General features: G+C 42.1%; 1 protein-coding gene across 6 annotated transcripts in view; it reads left to right on the forward strand.

The window, feature by feature from the left end:
- Positions 1-23,167, forward strand: part of APP (amyloid beta precursor protein) — a 298,287-nt gene that overhangs the window by 191,502 nt on the left and 83,618 nt on the right. For 2 of the 6 annotated variants that reach the window (XM_075542398.1, XM_075542399.1), the window contains exons 7-9: positions 555-722; positions 2,977-3,033; positions 18,274-18,407. In XM_075542398.1, the coding sequence (XP_075398513.1) occupies positions 555-722; positions 2,977-3,033; positions 18,274-18,407 (359 nt within the window). The remainder of the gene's footprint in view (positions 1-554; positions 723-2,976; positions 3,034-18,273; positions 18,408-23,167) is intronic. The other 4 variants (XM_075542400.1, XM_075542401.1, XM_075542402.1 and 1 more) reach the window with 2 other exon arrangements.

Raw genomic sequence — 23,167 nt, forward strand, 5'->3', positions numbered from 1 at the left:
ATATTTTCAGATTCAGGCAGTGGACTGTTAGGTTGTCCTCAAAATTTGGAATGTATTCAAAATGTATGTAATTAATTTATTAAAGGAATTAAGGCAAATGACTTAAGGAAATACATCTACAGTGTAGGAGAGGTTACCTTTATTCATCAGGACCCAAGTAATAATCCCTTTATACTCCAAGTTGACCTACATTGTTTTAAATGCCAACATTTGTTTGTGTGTTTTTTCAATCGTGAAGAAATGTTGGGATGCGCCAGTACCCCTGTCATGTCATATTCATAGAAAAACAGCTTAAAGATCTTTTCACCGCCAGCTCGAGTCCTTGTATCATTCCAGAGCCCGACACGAATGCACTACTTTGTTTCAAATGTCGTTGGGTTGGTGGGTCATTAAATCCCTCTGTAAACGTTGGGTGGATGCTGCCTAGTACACGCAGTCCACGTGACCACTGAGAAGCTTAATGCCATATGAAAAGTCAACATGTGTACATGAAAAGCCCACAGTGCCTTTTTTCTTTTTTTTGCTAAATGTGGTTCCACATCTCCTCTGATTAGAGGTGTGCTCAGAACAAGCGGAGACGGGGCCATGCCGAGCAATGATCTCCCGCTGGTACTTTGATGTGACCGAAGGGAAGTGTGCCCCCTTCTTTTACGGCGGATGCGGCGGCAACAGAAACAACTTTGACACTGAAGAATACTGCATGGCGGTCTGTGGCAGCGTCAGTAAGTGGACCTTCCTCCGGCCTGGCCACCTTTCGTCTCTCTGGCCCCCCTGCCTCTGCTCTTTGTAACAGATCGTTTCTTCTGGGGCTGGGGAAGGGGTCTCTTGCTACCACTAACCACCTCACTCTGCCCTCTTCTCCGGCAGTCTGTTCATTCATGAGCACACATCTCTGACTTTTTCTAATAAAGCATGTCCGTGGTGTGTTCTTTTCCTGGCTGTGGGGGCTGCGCCTTGCGGTCTGGGGGGGACTTTGAGTGCTTCTCTGTACCCAAAGCTGGAATCGCTGTTTCGTCTTCTGCAAATGTACAACTACATGGGTTTCTGTGTACGTGTGTGTTTGTGTTTATGCATGTGCACTACCTGGACAAGTCAGTTCTGCTACCGGAAACCTGGCTGAGTTGCCCTGACATGGTGTTCTGGTGTGAAGAACACCTCTAAGTGGGTCCTAAGGGTGTCCTCCATTGTGATTGGGAGAAAGGGGGTTGATGCAAATGAACACAAGCACTTCAAAAGCTGGAGTGGGCCCTGCCTTTGTTTTCCCATAGCTCTTCTAAAGACATTTATGGTGCCTGCTTTGCATATCTTGTCTTGGAAAGAGCTAGGGGGAAACCCCTGAATATTAGAACCCTCGTGACCTCAGGTGAAGAAACTAGAATTCTTGAAGCATTTTCTTTCAAATGTTAAGTGGCACGCGCATCTAGGCAGTCATGAAGATGTAGCTGTAGGATGAAACTGTTTACACTATTGTAGTCCTTTGGAGGCACTGCACCAGGTTTGTGGGACGTGTGCTCTTGCTAATAGCCTTCCAAGTTAAGTTCCAATAGTATTATTTCCTTGTTGTCAGGAGTAGGAAGTTTGACGTCTTCAAGACATTCTGGATGAGTCCATTTGCCAAATGCAAACATAAATGCTTAGCTGTTCCTGTTTGGAGAGAGGCCAACAGCTCTCCGGGTCTTGTGATGGTAATGGTCATCACTTCCTGCCCCACATTCCGAGGGATTACACAAATTGCTAGCCAACCCAATCCTAGGATTAAGCAGAACAACAGAAGGATCTGCACAGTCCAGACCTTGTGCTGTGAAGGAGCTCTGTATGGAATTGGGATCTCATGGAAAAGCTCCCGTTGGCCTCCTGCCTGCCTGATGCTGGGAAGGCAGGCCCTTGTGTGAGAGAGAATTCCCTGTCTGTCTTGTGTGAGAACAGGTGTGAAGCCTGGTAACCCCAAGGGGTTCTTTTCTGGCTCTCCTTGCCTGATTGCAGCTTCTAGCTCAAAGACTTCTTTCTTCAGTTTCAAACAAAGACATTAATTAGGTCAGATAATGTGGAGCACAATGGAGGATTCTCTTGCATGGCGATTCTGCCACAAAGGATGTTTTGTTTCAGTGATTCTAACTGGTTTCACTGCTGTGGGAGAGTTCCTGGCATGTTTTCCAATTTTTTTTTTTCTCCAGAGGTGGATTTATTTTCTGGAGTGGTATATTATTTTTTTTAATTAAAAAAAGATGTTAAAAAATAATTTAGGAGCTTGAATTGACTTTACACCACCCCACCATAATCCCCCTTTGGTCAGCTGTGAACAAACCAGGAGCATCACAGGTCAGGGAGAGCCTGTTGACATGCCCAAGATGGTCCCGGAATATGGTCGGCAAGATGGCTGGTGTTTTTAGAGACCGTAGGTTGTAAAATGAACTAGGAAGAAAGCAGAGGCAAGCAGCCAATGGTAAGTAGAAGGATGGACAGATGTTGAGTGGGTAGTCCAGCCTGGACAAATCGCTCAGACTGGCAGTTGGAGCCTGCCCCAGGGATGGGAAAGCAAATGGAAATGTTGGAGGGATTGGCATGATAGGAGCTAGTGATGTTTGACTCTAGAGAGAGAAGGCAGGAAGAAGAAAATCATCGCAGGTTGTTTAGATGTACTATCTGAGACAAGATATCCGGCATCCTAAGACATTGATCTCTTGTACATTTATGGTATGGGGTTGGGGGGAGTTGTTCAAGATATTCGAAGGACAATGAAAGATAGAGATCACAGATTCGCCCTACAAGCTTTTTGAAGTGACTTCCCTCGTATGTTTACCTTAGTTTTGTGGAGAGCCCAAACTTCGGGATACTCAAATTTTTCACTGTTGTTATTCAATGATCTCTTGTTTTTGTTTTGTTTTGTTTTTTGGTCACGGGAATCATGTGCGTTTCCGCCATCATCTCCATGTTTCTACTTTCGTTTTTCGTTATGTTCTCTTATTTTCTCCATAGTGTCCCAAAGTTTACTCAAGACTACCCAGGAACCTCTTCCCCAAGATGCTGTGAAACGTATGTTGTCGTTCACTGAGGGGGGCGGGGGAGTAGGGCACTGCATGGCTGGATGGGACTCCAACGTCACCTTCTCTGCATGGTGCTGTGTTTCCCCAACACCTACCTTTTAATAAAGTGTTTCCTCCCATGGCTTGCTTGCAAATACATCGAATTTTGCCAAGGGACGAGAAGTTGAGGCTAAGCACCACTAACTAAGCATCTATTTCTGGTCAATTATCTTTTTATTATATTTCCCCTAAAATATTACACATAGAACCTTTTTATTATGTTTTACCTAGCATCACTGTTTTATTTTCTACTCTTAGTTGTCACGACTAAACAAGAGGCCACAGATACCAGTAAGGTGTCTCCCAGAAAAGTATCCCATATTTATGCACTCTGGTACACGGATTGCGGCTTCGATCGTATGTGTCTCTCAGAGAGCGGTTAATCCGAGGAGGCAGACAGACTCTTTCCAACAGCACGGCCAGCTCCTTCTCCCCTCCCAGCATGCACAGTGGTGACTTGGAAATAACAGGTTTCCGATTTTATGCTTAGGGAACAGGGAAAGTGCTTTCTATTTAAACAACTGTTGGTGTTGTGATGTTCTATATTTTGTAATGATTCCGGTCGGTCGAGCTTGGTTTAAGTATGGCAAACATGAATATTCAAGTTTTAAATTTGAATACTCTCTAGAAAAAGATAAAATCACTTTCTGGTTAGAGGTAATACAGACTGGTCATGTCTATGGCTGCTAGAAGAGATGAAATAATCAGTTTCCGCTTCAGACAGTTGATAATTAAAATGAGCATTTGTGTACATGATAATTTTATATTGGCTTAACAAATTTAGCCTCACAGTTGATGACAACAGTTCGCTTTTTTTAAAAGAGGAGTTCTACCTTAAAAATTGCATACTCTACAAAAGACTTAACCAGAAACCCAAAAAATGTTTGGAATGGCCTCAGTGAGATGCACGACTTTTGAAAGATGTTTTCTGAGGCCACATTGTAACACATTTCCTACTAGGTTGAGAAAACCCTCTGTCTTTGAGATCACTCCAGGTGTAGCGCGTGGGTAGATGTCGAAATACCATATGTACTTGAGTATAAGCCAACCCAAATAGCAGCCAGGCACCTAATTTTACCGCAAAATCTGCAACAAAAATGTGCTGAAAAAACTCAGCTTATACACAAGTATGTAGGTATCACGAAAGGGCACCTTATAGATAATACCCTGTAGGAATAATTAACACATTAGTTTGTAAAATGTGCTACATAGTACCAAACCTTTTTACAGATCGTTCATTTTTCTCAGAAACCCTGCTGGGAAGTGCTAAATAGAAGGTCAGAGACCTTGGTGAATGTGTCTCCAGCTACCAAGAACCAGGTCCGAAAACGTGGTGCCATTCTGGGTGCATGCCACCCACCATCGGACTACGCATTCGCTTCTGGCGTCGTTTCTAGGTTAATAAAATTGGACTTGAAGTTTGGAGTGTGTTTGAAAGATACAGCAAATAATAACAAGAGGAGAAAGGGTAATAAAAATGTGTAGGTTTGCTTTTTTCTCACAACTGCTATGCATTATAAAGACAATGTCTTTCCTACCCTTTTATAAAGCAATAATGCAAAATTATTTTTCATGAAGTATACACAACACTTCTTGCATCGTCAAGATATTGAACGTATAAGGTTTTCCTTTCTCAGTAATTCCCTCCCTCCACTTGCTGTGTGCTTGAGACCCTGACACCTTTCCATTCTTGGAAGATGAAATGATTTTGGTGGCTATATTTTCTTGTCTTCCCACAGAGACTTCTCAATCACAGCAAGGGAAGGGTTTTGCAGTGCTAGTACAAACAGACTGGAGAAAGCATATAATTTCTAGTTATTTATAGGCCGAGCAGCTATGCAGTCTTATTTATAGCAAAGCTTCGCATTTAAATTGAAAAAGTCACGGTCATCTGGAGGTTAAATGCCGATAGCAGACCAGAGTCAGAGACAAGGCACTCAAGGGGAAGGTGAGCAGCCTATTTCGTTTGGCAACACGAGCTTGCACTTTGTTCCTGCACCAACCTAGGGCTAATTGGATGACATCTCTTTGCACAAAGGTGGAGGGTTTTACAGATTTCTCAATCTGAGTTGCTTCTAGTTTTATAATAAAGGTGAAATGAGGTAGAAAAAGCTCTTCGGTTAACCTAATGCATGACCACCCATACAGTGCGACTGTGTAACAGTCTGGATTATAAATGTAATCATCTTCCTGTCGAGTCTTATCATCATCAGGTGTTCCTAGATTTTTGTGGTTAAAACCAGTCTTATGCATTGTAGTTTTAGGGACCCTGAAGGGTTTTGTTTTCCTATTAAGAAAGATAAGACTGTAAACCACAATGGAAAGGAGAGAGGCGTGAAGCTTCGAGGGTTCCTGCCACTCATAAGCTTGTGCATTTAAATCGTTTCTAAAGCCCTTTCCTACGTGGGAAAGCCAACTTGTTTCCATCATCAACCCTGTCTTTGCCCATTTGGACTGAGGGCTGGACTGAAATGTCAGGTTCAGTCTTCCTCATGCAAGGTGGTTGGTCCAGTCTAAAGCTGCTCCATAGGTAGTTACTCGTTGCTTTGTGTTTCACATGGGGATGTTTGCCCATGTTTTCTAGCATGAGCTCCAACAGATTGCTTCTTTAAAGAAAAACAAAGCTACTCTTCAATGACATGTATTCTCAAACAGGATCTAGCCACAAAGAGTGATGAGGGCCCATCTCTGGCTCCTTTGCTTGCCGTGAGGTACGGCTCTGACAACAATTCAGACCAAGGTGACTTTTGGGCTGGATAACGCTCTGTTCTGAACAACTGTCCTGGGCATTGTTTCGGATTTAACAGCACCACCACCCCCTGCCTCCCCCTTCAAGATGCTTTATGACCTCATGGGTTGTACTAATAAATAACATCTCCAGATTTTGCAAATAGGCTCTGTAGAGACAAAGCCATGCCTGATTAGGAACCACTGACTCGTAGACTGACCATCTAGAGTCAGTGGTTCTTAACCTGTGGGTCGCAACCCCGTTGGGGGTCAAACGACCCTTTCACAGAGTCTCCTGATTCATAACAGTAGCAAAATTACAGTGATGAAGTAGCAACGAAAATAATGTTATGGTTGGGGGATCACCACAACATGAGGAGTTGTATTAAAGGGCCGTGGCATTGGGAAGGGTGAGAACCGCTGAGGCAAGTTAAACTAGAAGTCGTATTGCTTCCCTGATGTTAATAATTTATAGGTACCCTATTTTTCTTTTTTCCCCCTCTGCTCTAATATGTTACTATGGAAGGAGACTGAGCCCTCATGTTGAAGTGGTTCGCATGGTCGGCAGTTCAAAACCACCAGAATCTCTGAGGGAGAAAGACTGAGCTTTCTACTCCTGTAAACATTTACAGTCTCAAATCCATAGGGGGTCTCTATGAATCAGCACTGACCCGATGGCAATGAATTTTGAGTTTGAATAAAGAAGCCGTGAATTACCTAATAAGCCCCTAAGCTCCTGTTCATGCACCACCCCGTCCTCCTCCGTTTCCTTCTTCACTTCAGAGAGCCCCAGCATATGCTGAGGGATGACCAGCTCCAGAAAGGCCAGTAGGTTCCGCACAGATTACTTGGCATCTAGGATGTATCTTGAGATCATATTTATGACATTAGGATCACTGCCAATGTGCAATTCTGGTCACACATCGATTGCTGTCCACATCAACACGATCCAGATATAATGAAAGAGATTAGTACGTCCCAGAGACTCTAAAAAGAATTGGAGCATAACATCAAAACCAGCCAAACCACCTCCTCCAAATTCTAAGTCTATTGCCTCAGCAACTTACAGTTTGCAAACTGTCGATAACACTCTGTGTGGAATGTGTCACCAGCCCCAGAGCAGTCCTATCCCTTCATAATGCCAGAGCTGTTTAGTCTTGGATGAGATTTAGAACATTATCCTTAATTACAGTATAGTATTTGTTTCATTTGTGAAATACCAAATAATAGTTTCTGTTAGCATTTCTTTAACACTAATAGATCTAGGATCTTTTCACTTGACTGTCCAGAATTATACAAATAATTAAGAGCTTGAACTATATGATATTGATTATATGCCAATAAAACTGTTTAAAGGGAATTAAGAACAATTAAGAGCATTAAAAGTTGTGATGGTGCATTAAATTGCATGTCATATCAGCGCCAGTGAAAACGCTCAGATTGACAAGTATGAAGAGCCAAATCTTTGATAGCCAGAAATGTTTAAAATAGAAAGAATGGCTTTTATCATAGTGGTAAAAACCTATGGTTAAAAGGAATTGACTGTCTCAGCAAACTAGCATTGTCTTTAAAAAGCAAGTCATGTTCTCAGCACAAAGACCACTTATTATGTGTATCTTCGGTTCTAAGATGCCCTAGTGGGAAGACCTTGACTGCTGACTGAAAGATTGGTGGACTAAACTGATCTAGCAACTCGGAAAGAGAGAGACCTGGCAGTCGGCTCCTGTAAATAGAACAGCCTAGAAAACCGTGGAGGGTACTTCTTCTTGTCACGTCAAAAATCACAAGTCCCAAACAACAACAACAACACAACACTCCTTGACTGGTTTTCTACCAAAGTCAGCCAACACTTCCTGTTAAGGACCGGAGAGTAAATAGTCAACACTGCAAGTGTGCTGTTAAAGCAGACCTAGACAATAAGTAAACAAATGGACATAAGCTGTATCTCAATAAATCTTTATGTTAACAAGTAGCCAGCAAGGCAGATTTGGTGTGCGGGCAGATTTAATATCGCCATCTTCATTCTTTCATACAGCTGTTAGTTACACTTGATCTTGGTACTTAAAGGACATCAGCAATTAACCCCCTCATTTGCCTGTCCTTTGGTCCTCCCATGGTGACTCGTGTGTGGCTCTGATGCTGGAAGTTATGTCACTGATGCTTCAAGTGCCAGCAGGGTCACCCAGAGTGAACAGATTTCAGCAGCGCTTCGAGATTAAGAACAGACAATGAAGAAGAACTAAGCTCCCCACTTTGGTGGAAGAAGCTCCTGAAAACCTTATGCTGAGGTTGGAAGGATTTCCATATCCTGAAAGCCTAAACAAGGGAGGCAGGACATTGTGACAGATACTGCCAGTACATGGGACCCTCTGGTCCGAGATGGTTTCTTGGAGAGGAGTCACCCATGATGACATGCGTTGGTAAAGCCTGTGGGAGTGGAGCCTTGGGGATCTTCGTTTATTGATGGCACATACTCAATGTAAAGAGAAACCACTGCAAAGATCTTCTAATGACTGGAACTTGCAATATGTGCAGTGAGAGTCTAGGGAAATTGGAAGTGGCCAAAAATGAAATGGAGCGCATGAAGATGGATATCCTAGGCTTTAGTGAGCTGAAATGGATTGGTATTGGGCATTTTGAATCAGAAAAATCATATGATTTACTATGCTAGAAGTCACAATCAAGAGGAATGGTATGGGATTCATTGTCAGAAAGGATCTTGCTAAATCCAAATGAAATAAAATGCTATATGTGATTAGATTATGTTTATCAGCCTTCAAGGAAATACAATCAATACAACAATTATTTAACTTTTTGTACCAACCACAAAAGATAATGATGAAGAAATTGAAGAATTTTATTTATGACTTCAGAAATTTATCAAACATACAATCTGGATGCATTGATGGTTGCTGGTAGTTGTAATGTAAAAATTGAAAACAAAGAGGAAGAAATAGTTGGACAATAATGGATTCAGTGATAGAAATGAAGCTGGAGATCACGTGATATAATTTTGTAAAACCAATGACTTGTTTGTTTCAAATACCTTTATTCAACAATACAGAAAAGCAACTATACATGTGAATTTCCCCAGATGGAAATACACAGACATCAAATTGACATAATGGAGAAACTCAGTATCAGTAGCGAAAACCAGACCAGAGGCTGACTATGGAAGAGACCATCAATTGCTCCTACGTAAATTCAGGATAAAGCTAAAGAAAATTAAAACAAATCCATGAGAACCAAAATACAACCTTGAGTCTAGCTCACCAAAATTTCTAAAACATCTCAAGAATAGATTTGAAGCATTGCACACTAATGACAGAAGACTTGATGAGCTGTCGGAAGATATCAGGACCATTGTATGTGAAAAAAGCAATAGCTCATTAGAAAGCCAGGCCCTGAGTGTTGTTAAGTGCCATCGAGTCCACTCCAACCCATAGTGACCCTATGCACAACAGAAAGAAACACTGCATGGTCCTGCATCACCCTCAAAACTGTTCCAGTGCCAGAGCCCATTGATGCAGACAGTGTGTCTCTCCAAGTCATCAATGACCTCTGCTTTTTGCCACCCCTCCTCTTTACGGAACATGATGTCCTTCCCCAGGGACACCAGTTAGGTCTCTCCTAACAATATGTCTAAACTATGTAGGATGAGGTCTTGCCATCCTTGCCTCCTCCTTGCCATCACCTTTCTGTTGTGCTGTGCTGGCTTGGGTGTTGCTGCGATGCTGGAGCTATGTCACTGGTGTTTCAAATGCCAGCAGAGTCGCTCAGTGATCGGATCCAGCAGCGCTTCCAGTATAAGAAGAGACATCGAAGGACTCCTGTCCCCACTTTGGAGGAAGTAGCTTCTGAAAACCTCATTCACAACAAAAACAACGCTCCACGAATTGATGAGATACCCACTGAAATGTTTCAGAGAGCTGAAGAAGCACTGAAAGCACTCACTCATCTATGAGGAAATTTCAAAGACAGCAATTTGGCCAAGTGACTGGAAGAGATCCGCACGTGTGCTCATTCCAAAGAAAGGCGACCAAACAGAATGTGCAAACCATAATACAATATCCTTAATATGTTACACAAGTAATATTTTGCTTAAGCTCATCTAACTATGGTTGCAACAGTCCATTGACAGGGAGCTGGCAGAAGTTCAGGCCGGATTTAGAAGAGGACGTGGAACAAGGGATATCATTACTGATGTCAGGTGGATCTTAACTCTAAGCAGAGAAGACCGGAAAGATGTTTACTTCGTTTCATTGACTATGCAAAGGCATTCAAATGTGGAACCATAATAAACTGTAGATAACTTTGAGCAGAATGGGAATTCCAGAACACTTCCTTGTGCTCATTCAGAACTTGTACATAAATCCAGAGGCAGTTGTACTAACAGATCAAGGGAATACAGCATAGTTTAAAATCAGGAAAGGTGTGCACCGAGATTGTATCCTCTCGCTATTCCTGTTCAATCTATATACTGAGCATATCATCAGAGAGACTGAACATGAAGAAGAGTGCCGCATCAGGATTGGAGGAAGGTGTGTCAACAAGCTGCAGTGTGCAGGTGACACAACCTTGTTTGATGAAAGTGTGGAGGACTTGAAGCACTTGCTGATGAAGATCAAGAATTGTAGCCTTCAGTGTGAATTACAACACAATGTAAAGAAGACCAAAAATTAAACTATTAAAGAGCAAGGATAGTACTTTGAGGACTAACGTGCTCCTGACCCAAGCAAGCCCTGATAGTCCCCATTGCGTCATTTGCATGTGAAAGTTGGACATTGAATACGGAAGTCCGTAGAAGAATAGGTGCATTTGAAGTGTGGTGCTGGAGAAGAATATTGAACGTACCATGAGCTGTGTATTAGTCTAGGTAGACTAGATAAATCCAGAAATACTCATCTATATGTAAGAGAGAACTTTATATCAAGAAGTAATTGTACATCAATAAGACAGCCCAGTTCAGATCAAGTCCATAAGTCCGATATTAGCCCATGTGTTTGAATACTGGTCTATAAATTCCTCTTCCGACTCACACAACACATGCAATGATGCTGAATGTAGGAAGATCACATGCCAGTGGGTGGAAAGTTTTGTGGATCCAGTGGTGGTGGAAGCATCTCAGTGCTGGGATGGGTCTCCATGTGGCTCCTCCAGCTCCAGGGCTCTGGCTGCCATCAGCAAAGCTCCGTGTGGCTTGCCAACAGGAATGTGTCGCAGAGAGAGTATGTGCCCCGCCTCCAAGGAGCAAGATAGGAGTTCTCAGAATCCTCAGGAGAAGGACAGAGGCATCATTGGTATGACCTGATGGACAGGCCAGACTCCACCCCTTTGCTCAAGTTGACAGGAGATATATAACTACCACAGGCTGCTTAAAGGACAAACAGATCTGTTTTGGAAGAAGTAAGGCCAGAAGTTTCCTTAGAGACAAGGATAACAAGACTTCGTCTTACATGCTTTAGACATATTGTGAGGAGAGAGCAGTCCATGGGGAAGGACATTATGTTTGGTAAAATGGAGGGATGGAGAAAAGAGGGAAAGATGGAGAAAAGATGGGTTGAAATGGTGGCTGCATCAGTATCCTCAGGCATAGGTACAATTGTCACAATGGTGCAGGACTGTTCTGTGTTTCTTTCTGTGGTGTGTAGGGTCACTGTGGGTCGGAGTTGACTCAATGGGACCTAACAACAACAACAACAACAAGCAACTCAACCAACTTCCCTATTTTCAATAACTTAACAGTTTTCCTTGTGAAACTGAGATCCAAGTGTGGGTTGGACTTAACAGTTTAAACTAAAAAATAACAAGAGTAAAGAAAGAATTTCATGGACGATCCAAATAAGATCAAATTGTTTTTTCGTTCAGATGTCCATAGAGGTTCATCGTGCCATCTGCTTTTTGCTGCTACAATTTCTAAAAAAGTGGGAAATATGAAGATTTGATGATCCAAACTCATCTGTTGAGTTTATGAGCCACCTTCAATGAAGATGAAAATAGCTTTGGATGACTAGACTAGAAAAACAAACAATAACCAACATTAAGAAGGTCTAGATGAAAAATTTTAAAAAAAGAAAGTCTAGATGCTCTTACCCCCTGATACCTTGCATAAATTTTTTAAAGTTCAAGCTTGAATTTCTTCTAAATTGGGGTGCATTTTGTTCCATAGTAGAGTGAAATTAATAAAAATAAGACGAGTGCTCATGCTTTCTTGGTCCCTTCACATGCCTGACAAAAGCCCCAGGTCAGCGTGTGCCCAGACGACATAAAAAAATGTGGCTGAGCCAGAGGAGTGTAAACACGGCACAGATTACATTTTTATTACCTTATATCCGCACAATGAATTGATAAGTGTTCCCAGCCAGTTAGGATTGAGCTGACTGTAAACTGCGTGAGATGAGAGGGAAGGGGGAGGGTCCTCTGTTCTTTGTTTAGAGCGTCCAGAACCACATATAAAGATCCAAAACTTTTCACATTTTGAATTGTTCATCTGTCTAGGAGTTGGTGCTAAATGTTGTGTTTCGACAGCTTGGTAAGTTGTTTTGGGGTTTTGTTTTGTTTTTTAGGCTATTTTGGTATAAGAGAAATAAAAGGATTTGATTTTTCTTTCCCTTAAGTTGGAATTGCTGTCTAAAGCTCTGCCGTGTTTTGCGATGACATTTTCACATTAAATCTTTCGTTACTGGCTTACATTGCACCTACATATAAATTATCCTTCCTGTCAGTGCTGCTTTATAAATCCTAGCCATTTCAAGTGACAGCATTGCCAACTCTGTATAAAATAACATTTCCGATGATAAGCTGATGACTTATATAGGTTTTAATTTACTTTCATCCTCTGAGGTCAATCCTATAAAGATAAATTACTTTTTGCTCATGGAAAGAGAGTGATCAGATTTTCCTGTTAGCAGCTCCTGTTAGTCTGTTGACTAAATGCCTCTCACTAGGACCACATTTCTGCCTTTGGTCGTGAGGTCTGTGGGTGGGCGGTCGCAGGCATGACTGTTGGGAGGTGGGGATACTACTCCTTTGGCACCCCGAGTCCATTTCATCTGTAAACTGAAGTGTCGCCTGAAAAGTGAGGGGAAAATGAATGTCAGAGAGATGGGGACAGTTTCTTAGGGACTGACTTTCCTAAGCATGTGCAAGAGGACAGTGCCTTGATTACATAATCAGAACTGAACATGAGGAAAACCGTGTGCTCACAGTGAGATTGGATGGTACACTTCAATACACAGGCCCTCCGGTTGGGTAAGGAGAAAAATGCATACAATGTTCTGAAGATAACCACAGGTTCTCCTAACTTCCTTCTCAGGAAAAAAGCAGAAATGGAAATGTTTCTTTGACGTCATTCTCCTGGTCGCGATGATTGTGGTTTATTTGGTGACAGGAACATGGGAAGTTCAAGTTCTGTCGCAAGGATTGGTGCATCGTTATTAAAATGGAACTGTTCCTGGACACACATGTCAAAGTGGCTTCTCCCTTAGGATATGGTTACCTGTGGTTTAGGGAACAGCAGTGGGCGAAGGAAAGGAGCAGACTTGTGATTCTTCTGCTCCCTCACCCATAAGCGCGCATCTTCCATGGGAACCCCACCAACTCCGTGCCGCCACCCCGGGCCAAGCCACTGTCATCTTGATTTCCTGCTCTTACAAGATCCAATTCCATCTGCTTTGGCCCCATGAAGGAGTCCTGGTGGTGTAGTGGTGAGACATTGGGCCGTGAGCCACCTGTTATGCAGGTTTTAAAACACGAACCGCTCCCAGGGACAAAGACAGGGCTGTCCACTCCCGTCGACAGTTCCAGCCTCGGAAACCCTCACGGGGTAGCTGTGAATCGGCATGGGCTCCGTGATGGTGAGGTTTTTCCTGGTTTGGTTTTTGGTTTGCTGTTACCGGCCAGACTGAGGTTTTGCAAACCTGTCATATCACGTTGTTCCTGTCCTCAGCACCCTGGGTTGGCTCCTTAAGCTGGCTCCAGAGTCCTACAGGATCTCTGCCCCCTTTTCCCTGGGCCTCCACCAGGCTCTTGCTCAAGTCCTCAGCCCTGGCCACTGCTCCTTCTGGCACGCCCTAGGCTGTCTGCCAGGTCATTCCATCAGGGTAGCCATGCGTCCTTCTTCAGCCTGTCTCCCTGCTTCCTTCAGCCACTGTCCCAGTGTCCTCGTCTCCGCGCAGGTCAGCTTCCTCTTTCCTTCACTCACACTGTTGACCCTTCTTAATCCTATTTTATTTTTGTTTTTTCCCTCTTGCATGATATGTGAGGGGGATTCAAACAGTTTGTGGGAAAAAAATCCTATTATTTCTCGATTCCATTTTTCTGTGAATTTTCTGATGCCCCTCGTGTATCACATTCTAGAAACAATATGGTTTCTTAGCGATTTCCTTAACTTTAGAATTTGATTGGGGGGGGGGGTTGTTGTTGTTTTTCTCTTATGAGAATATCATTGTCCAGGGTGATGCTCTCTGTTTTATTCCTATAATTGCCTCATGTGTCGCATACATAAATTTTAAAAGAGAGAGAGAGAGACCTTATTTTGTTAGTTTTGTGACCACTAAGGTGTCCCATTGGGTTTTCAATGGCTTTGATCTCTTCTGGGGAGATGACCAGGCCTTCCTAGTGAGATACCTCTAACCAGGTTTGAACTTCCAGCCTTTCAGTTAGTAGCCAGTGCTTAATTGTTTGTACCACGAAGGGTTTAATATTCATTGAATGAAAGTATGAAGGAATGAACAAGCACATGGAATGCAGTCCATGTGAGATAGAGTTGGTACCTCAGGTTCAAGGATGTCTTTGACCAACGGAGGTTGCAAGGACAAGTGTGAGGCTTATGGGGAAAGTGCTGGCCATCCGAAATGCATGGGATTGATGGGAGCTTTCAGATCATCATGTCCTGAAAACTGGAGATGCTATTTTATTACCTTCACTATTAACGGTTTGGCCTCCATTTTTCACTCTTCCAGAGGAAGGGAGGCAGGCAGCATCCTGGTGTATAGATATTCTACCCCATCCTGCAGGGTTGTGATGTAGCTAAAATATGCATTTAAACATGAGCAGTGTTTGAGAATGTGAAATCTATGTATATGACGGTAATAGTGCTGCTAAAGTGTTGCCACAGGCAAAACCTATCAAGATATCTAACCTGAGTTAAAGTGGAGGAAATACGTGTTTTCTGTGGAAACGAAAGCACATTGAGCAAGCTTTCTTAGAGGAAGCACCAATGCTTATGTTACCATAAGATCCCCCAGGTGCACGCTCCCTGGGTATTCTCCATGGCCCTGTGTTTAATCCTGCTGCTGTCACTTTGGTCAGTGGTCACTTACCAGAGAGCACTGGGGTCAGGAATAGCTGTTTGGCAAAAAATAGACAGGCAGATAACAAAGTATGTATATTTATTTATCACCAAATCAGATTGCCTATTAACCAAACAAAAATACCCGTTATTATGTCTCAGACATGTGAATAAACGTTACAGCCTTTCCATAGTTTTCCTAACTCTAAATTCTTGCCTAGGAGCCCTGGTGGCAGAGTAGGGACGCATTGGGCTATTAATCGCAAGGTCAGTAGTTCAAAGCCATCAGGTCCTAAAAGGAGAAAAACAGTTCTTCCCTGTCCTGAGTCTAAACCGACTCAATGTCAATGAGTTTGGTTTGAGTTTGAAATTCAGATTACTTTGGGGGATGTGAATGACCATGCTAAATGATCATTGTTTCTCCCTCACATGTTGAAGGGAATTGGGTAACTTGTCTTCTCCCCACATTGTAAATAAAAACACATATAATATAACCCAGCTCAGCTAAACACTGCAGAATGGTGGCTATTATTTGGCCAGCTCAGAAATTTCAGCTATATCCCCACTTCTGAGGAACCTCCAAGGTGGCATAAACTGCCAAAGAAAATATTCAGTATTTAGAAAAACAAAAATAAACCCCCTCAGCTGGTTTCTCCTATGATAGATGTTTTCCTGTTGTTCTTCTGCCTTAGAGAACACCCGATGTTTTGGGGTCCACCCTCTTCCTTTAAGGAAGCACCTCTAAAAGTTGGAGACAAAGTCACGCCACACCTCCTGACCCTGCCCAACCTTCTGATAACAGTTTCCTGCCTGTCAAAGACTATCACAAAATGGCAGGAGTCCTAGTAGACAACTTCTCAAAGCTGTAAGGAGGTTAGAGTACTAGAAATTGGAGCTCCCTATGCAAGCTCCTCCTTTAAAAGATCGTGGGGTGGGGGATGGAATTAAGAGATAAAATTATAAAATATGACCTTTATACGCCAGCACAAGCTCCATCCAGGTCAAGACCCTTTAGTCAGCAGCCATTTCATCCAGTCTAAAGAACTGGATGTCCTGAGAAGGTCAAGACAGTTGTCTGGGTGTTTTGTATTCTTATTAAATGTAGGAAAAGGGGTGCCCATTAAGACTCAGCAAGGTTAGGGAACAGAAGGAAGTCAGAAGAAACCAAATCAGGACTGTAAGATAGATCCCTAATGATTTCCCGTGTAAATCTGACATCCCTGGCCTTGCTCACCGAGAGGAATGCCCAGGAATGCCCTCTTGGTGGGGAGGTCTCTGGTAAGTGCTTTCCCACACGTTTCTCTGCTAAAAAAACTCAGCTAACTTTGTCAAAGCAATCTTATCAACTGAGTCCTTTGTTCTCCCACCCTCCAGAAAGTCAACAAGCAAAGTGTTTTGAGCCTCCCCCTCCCTCCCTCCCAATTGTTGCCATGACCTTCGTCCTTGGCTGCTCAACTTTGACTTTGACTGGACCACGTCTTCATTTTGGAAGCCATTGTTTCGGTTTTGCTTTGTCTTCAGGGTCATTCTGGTAAAGCAATAATTCATTTCCTGCCACAGTTCTTGGACGAAATGCTTCAGGATCCTGGTTCCACCTTTTAAATTATCCATTGATAGCATTGCTCATGGCGATTTGAGGAAGTTTGCTCAGCTTCAACTTTTCCATCAAGAATATGGAAGCTGAATCAATAGAGATATCCATTGGTTTGGCTTTTGCTTCTGCTATTAATTGTTGATTCTTTTCCATTAGGGCACAAAATTAATTTTCCCTTACAAATCAATAAAATGGTCAGCATTGCATTTTGAATAACTTCCCGCAAATATGCCCTACCTTTTATATCGAAGGGAGCCCTAGTGGCAAGAGGGATAAGCGGCACTGGACCTAAGAGGTAGGTTGTTCAAGCCTACCGGAGGCTGACTGCCCCTCTAATGATTGACAGTCACAGAACCCCTGTCCTGTAGGGTTGCTAACAGTCGGCGTAGACTTGATGGCAGCCGGTTGTTGGCTGGGTTTTCCATGGAAAGTATCATCCAAGTGGCTCAGAACTGCTGGGGATTTTGTTGTTGTTACTTATAACTATCAGTTCAACAGTGATTGATGATGAAGGAAGAAATGAGAAGGAGTGTTTCCCTTTAACCTTGACGAGATTACTTAGTTATCTAACCAAATCAGCTTTGAGATTTTCATTAAAGTCTTGGAGCCTTAAGATTGTCACAGTTCCAGCTATCTAATGACCTAGCCACAATTACGGTTATCCAGGTCTCCTCTGAGATATCATTTCCTGAGGAGGAGAGTGAAATAATTAGATAAGAACAGTGATGAGGAATACTTGGACCGTGGATAGTATTTAAATACTCTTTTAAAACAAACACTACAAGTTTATTTGACCTGAGAACATAACAAAATCCTCAGTTTATTTTTCAGGTTAAAATAATTAAATCAAAGTACATGTACTGGATTCTTAACTGTATTTACTATTCTTTTGGAAAACATAATTTATTCACCTCATGAATTAGGACATACTGTCTTTTATAGAATATTCCTCAATTGTATGGGATATTTATGTTTCCACACAATATGTTGCAATTAAACAATATTGCTTAGCAGTATCAAATCTGAAGGCAGAAAAGGCCCTATTGCAATTTCAGAAAGCATCTATTGAAATCTGTGTTTCATTTTGCAGTATTTCAAATAACTTTCCATGAAGAGTGATTTTGTATTTAAGCTATCCAAAAATTCATAGTCTTGGCTTTTCTGGGGTCCAGTGTGTCGTCTCGACTTTTCTTTGCTCTCTGTAGAAATTGTAAGGTGGACTGTCTATGGCACTCTTATTTTCCTTTCCAAATGGCAAATATCAACCTAGCAGGAGGATGGGGTTCCGAAGCACCAACTGCTGTGCGCATGCCCGTTGTGTACAGAGCTGTGCGTGTCCTGCTTTCATTGCAAAATAGATTGTCCTCCAGATTTTCATCACCGTGCTCTGTAAACTGGTGACACACACCCTTACACAGAGTGCTGCAAACTGTGCCCGGGTTTCCTCTTGAACGGCATTAACATCTTGAATGTGCTTTTCCATGGAACTCTTTGCTCTTAACTGGAAGCGTGGCCCCTCTGTTCCACAGCTGGATGCACTGCTTTCCTTCTCAAATCTCCTTCCTTCTCCTTTCCAGTTCCCACAACAGCAGCCAGCACGCCTGACGCCGTGGACAAGTACCTAGAGACCCCTGGCGATGAGAACGAGCACGCCCACTTCCAGAAAGCCAAGGAGAGACTTGAGGCCAAACACCGGGAGAGGATGTCCCAGGTAAATGCAACGCTCCAGTTTTTCAGCCCTCCAGCGTTGGGGAAACCTTGGTCTCACCTTCCTTTGATGGCAGATAATTTTAAAATTCTTTAAACAAAGGTTTACCCGAAATATTTGCCCTAATGCTCTCTGTTTGGGGTTTATTGCCCCTTCCATTTGCAGGCCTCTCAGACAACATTAGGTATGGATTTGCAATTGGATTGAGGAATCACAAAATGAATGATGTCTTTTTAGTATTCCCCAGATCTATGCATTCTGTATACCCGTAGTTGTCGCATTAGAAATTCAAATCCACTCATATTATCGTCTGTGAAGATGAATGTTGTTTTATGTAATACCAGCTTATTGAAACTTTGAACTCAACACCTCTTTGTTGCAATGTGAAATCTTAAAGGCCATAGAAACTTAGTACTTACCTGAATCATCGTCATCATTCACCTAGCCCCTTAACATGGAAAGAGGCTCAGAGGGTTGTTTCTCCCTCTAGCCCAAAGCCCACGCCTTGGAAGCCTCTCTGAGTATCATGTTCTTAATAGCTGGTGCTGGAATTTTAAAGTCAGATTCTCTATTAAATTGAAAAATAACTCGATTCCAAAACAGAACTGCTGCTGTTGTTAGGAGCCACCCAGTCTGCCCTGGGTCACTTCAAAGAACAAACACTGCTTGGTCCTGCCATTTCTCCACGATTCGGTGTGGAGCAGATCATTAGGGTTCAGATTGGTTTTTGGAAGTAGATCACCAGGCCTCTCTTCCTCATCTTAGCCTGCAAGTGCCACATGAAGCTCTGTCGCTATGCACGGGGTATGCTGGTTAGGAATTGAGCCTGGGCCTCTCGCGTGGAATGTGAGAATTCTGCTACTGAAACAATACAGTATTTTCAATGACTGTCTGAGCCGTACCTACGCCTGGCTGCTATTGTTGCTAGTTACCATAGACTGGATTCTGATTGATGAAACTGCGTGTGCAGAGCGGGCCTATTCCATGGTGTTTTCAAGACTATGGTCTTTGGGAAACAGATCACCAGGCCTTACTTCTGAGACTTGGGTGCACTCTGTTTGAGCTAAAGCCACCAAACTTTCAGTACATTAGCTGTTTGTACTATCTAACAACTTCTAGGTTTTGAATTACAGTTAAATGTTAGTGAGAAGTTTAGCCTCTTCTAAATGTCATCATTACTACGGATTAATTATTTGCTCATAGTTTATGCACCTAGGAATAAGCTTTCCCATGAATAGGATAAGTCAGATTTAAGGAAAAGCCATTGGGTGACTGAAGAAAAGATTCATTCACCCTTTAAAGCAGCTGCTTGTTTTTTAATGTTCACCTTCTATGAGAATCTCTGAGAGCATGATGCATTATTGCAAAATTGAACAAAATAACTAAAGGCATCACTGTAGACTTGGAAAGGGATTTGTACCTTAGTCTGCCATGCTTTTCTAAGATCATAGGAAGCCTTTAGTAGACAACATTAATGTGTGTAGAACAGCACAGCACAGTTCTTTTTCCTTTCGTAATGGTCCCATGATTCTTGGCTCTTCTTTAATATATAGCTAAACATGCACATGCAAAATCACATGCTTTTGGCTCAGAAATGTGATGCTTTTTGCGCACGATGAAACCTAAAATCCAGTGACACAAGGAAGCCGCTTGGCTTAGAACAATGAGGTTTCCTACACAGCCAAATTATTTGGAAACTCTCTCAGTAGGGGAGATACAAGCTGATGATAATCCAGTCACTCTTAAGAGAAGAGGGTGAATCTGCTGCACCCCACATATTGCCACTGCAATGCTTGCCTGAAACTTAAATCCTTTATTTTTTTTTATTATTGCTGAAGCTTTCAGAGGCTTCCTATCTGCCCTCAAATAAACTCCCTCCCCAAGTTTCCTGTTACTATAAATATGCAAAATTAACAGTGGGTGGTCAGGCTGACATTTGAAGTGCCCCCTTCTCCAGGCTCCAGCCTCTCTCCTCTCTCAACTGCAGTCATTGTCCTGTGGGTAGCCGCAGGCTGCTGTTCTGGTTGGCCACTCAGCTCACAATCTGCTAGCCTCATTTGGGGCTTGCTTGAACTCCTGCCATTGCTTCTTCTGTAAATGCACCCCCACACCCATTGTCAGACGTCTCCGTCCTTCTACCCCACGTGTCCTGAGGGAAACCATCGTCTTTCCTGCCTTTCTTTTAAATATTAGCTCTCTGGTTTTATTGGCGATGTTTTGATTTATATGCCTATCTCTCCAGCTGGATTAGAAAACAATTTCATTTCACATAAATTCATATAAGACTTCTTTAATTTCTTTGTAGGACACACACAAAGAAATAGTTATTATGATAAAAAGAAAATGCAAATTGTGAATTATTTTGTGTGTGTTTTCTACATATGTCTTAGTCATTTCCATCCTGTCAAAGACAGTTAAATACAGTATAATATAGGTCTTTAGAATAAAGATACCACATTATCTTAGCACATCTGGTTAACCTCTGTATGTTTTGATAGTTTTATCTTTCACCTATTAAATATATCGGAGATGATTTAGAAGAGTTTATCCTGGAACAGAACATACTGTCCACTTAATAGCAGTCATCACAAGAAAGTAAGACATCTGAGACACACATTTATCTTCATAATCTGTGGTCCTGGATTCTAGGGACAGTTTGACTTTGAACTTGCCTGTCTCTTAAATCTTTACTTAGGAGTTGTCATTTTTCTCTGCGTGAAACAGCCAAGTCTTTCAAAATCCATAAATCCAGTTGCTATCGATAGCTTTGTATGTGCAATGGAAAATTACTGTGTGAGGATCTATAGAGCAGCCTCAATATTTAGGCTCTGAAAATTCAAAATTGGAAGAAACGAAATATTCTGTAGGTGTGTGTATGGGGGAGGTATTTTTCTAACCTTAAGAAACTATAAATCCAGTTGCTGCTTACACATAAAGAAAATTCAAGTGAAAAATAACAAGGGAAAGAAACAGCAACAAAAAGCACAGTAAGAGAAGCAGAATAAATCTCAGCAGAGCCTCAAGCCAAAAGGTAGCAGGATACAGTAAAAGCTAGACTACGTTGAAGAACAGTTTGGAAACATAACGTAAGATGTTTAATTTTACACTAACTATATCTGCAGTAATTTACAAGACTGTACATCTCCTTGGGCAATGGAGACTTAGTCATGAAAGGACACTGTAAATGGATCTTGAGCATTCACTGCTATCCAGAGCCTTCTGCAAACCAGGTGCTTGGCATTTCAGCTCTGATATAGTCTCCCCCTCTAATCTTGGATTTTATTGCTAATAATTTTTTTATCGTGCTGGTTGGTGTGCTTCTTCTGGGTGGATAGAGCTGACGCCTCACATAAATTGCCGCTTGTTTTAAGACAGTCTTTTAAGGCCCCAGATGATGGCCGGCACCACCCGATTTTTCACCAGACTTTGCTATAGCACCCATTTTTTCAGTGATCTCTTTTGAGGGCAAGCATTGATGTGGACTTCAATTAAGAGTGAGCTCTATCCTGTTTTCTCTGTAATTCTCTAAAGCCATATGGGGACTCTAATCTTGTATTTTATATAAAAAGTTAACTCTAACAGCCAATGAAATAACTTATGAGGTTATAACTTGATGATGTATTATTTCATAGGTCTCTCTCACTAGTTATTTATTACAACACTATTCGTCTTGGTGATCGAGAAGGAAAGAGAAACGGTTGTTAATTATCGTCCAGTCAGCTCTGACTCACAGCTACCGCATGGATGCAGTTCTGAGTATAGCATGGAATGTTGGCTGGCCCTTGTGATCACTATCCGTGGAGCCCATGTGGTGGCTGTTGGGCCAATCATTTCATTGAGATTTCCCCGGCCATTTGTGTGTGTGTGTGTGTTCTTCTATTATACCTAGTATGATATCCTTTTCAAGCAATTGATTTTCCTATGGGAAATCAGTTCATTGATTTTCCTATAGGAAATCCAAGGTAAGAGAAGCAAAACTCTTGCCATCCTTGCTTCTAATGAGTATTCTAAAATATATTTCTAGCAGTTTCTAGAGATAAACACTTTTAATGACAGACATTTTTAAGTAGATAAATCAAAACTTCTCATAATTTGAAAGTAGGCAAACTAGGTAAAGTACAACTGGCAATAAACAATTGACATTTTGAGTACTTGACTTTTCTGGTGTTGCTTTCATCTGATCTAGTTCAGGTACTAGTTGTGCTTCAACTGCGCGTCAGCCGTAGTTGACAATTTTAAGAAGCAAATAGCGTTTTCTTTCACAACGTGTTCAGCTGAAGATTTTTCTTCTTTGCATTCAGAGAATTGGGTGAATTTTATTTAGGGAATTCCTGAGTAAACGGGGTTGCTGCCAAACAGGTTATCCAGCCTGCTAAATTAACAGTTGTTGCCAAGGATGTTTCTTTTGCGACATCAGATTATTAGAATTCTTAAGGCATACTTGGCGTTTCTGGAGGGATTTAGAGCAACCATTATTGCCCCTCGCTGGGTATGGCCCTAATGAAATAAGCTGTGTCACCAGTCTTCAAAGGGACAGGCCCTCTGATTTCGGACAAGAGGTGTCCTATCTATCTCCCTCAGTGTCGTGTTTCTTCCTGGCACTGTATTTCTGGCCTGTGCACACACACATGAAATTGTCCTTTCTTCCCCGTTTCAAATGTACCATTTCAAATATGTACTCTGGAATCTCGGAACTTGTTGTCAACAATGACCAAAAAGGTTATGCTGAGTTGAAAGTGGAACACTTTGTTTAAAAAGTCTAT

Source organism: Tenrec ecaudatus, chromosome 2, assembly GCF_050624435.1.
Source record: "Tenrec ecaudatus isolate mTenEca1 chromosome 2, mTenEca1.hap1, whole genome shotgun sequence".
Classification (NCBI taxonomy): Eukaryota; Metazoa; Chordata; class Mammalia; order Afrosoricida; family Tenrecidae; genus Tenrec; species Tenrec ecaudatus.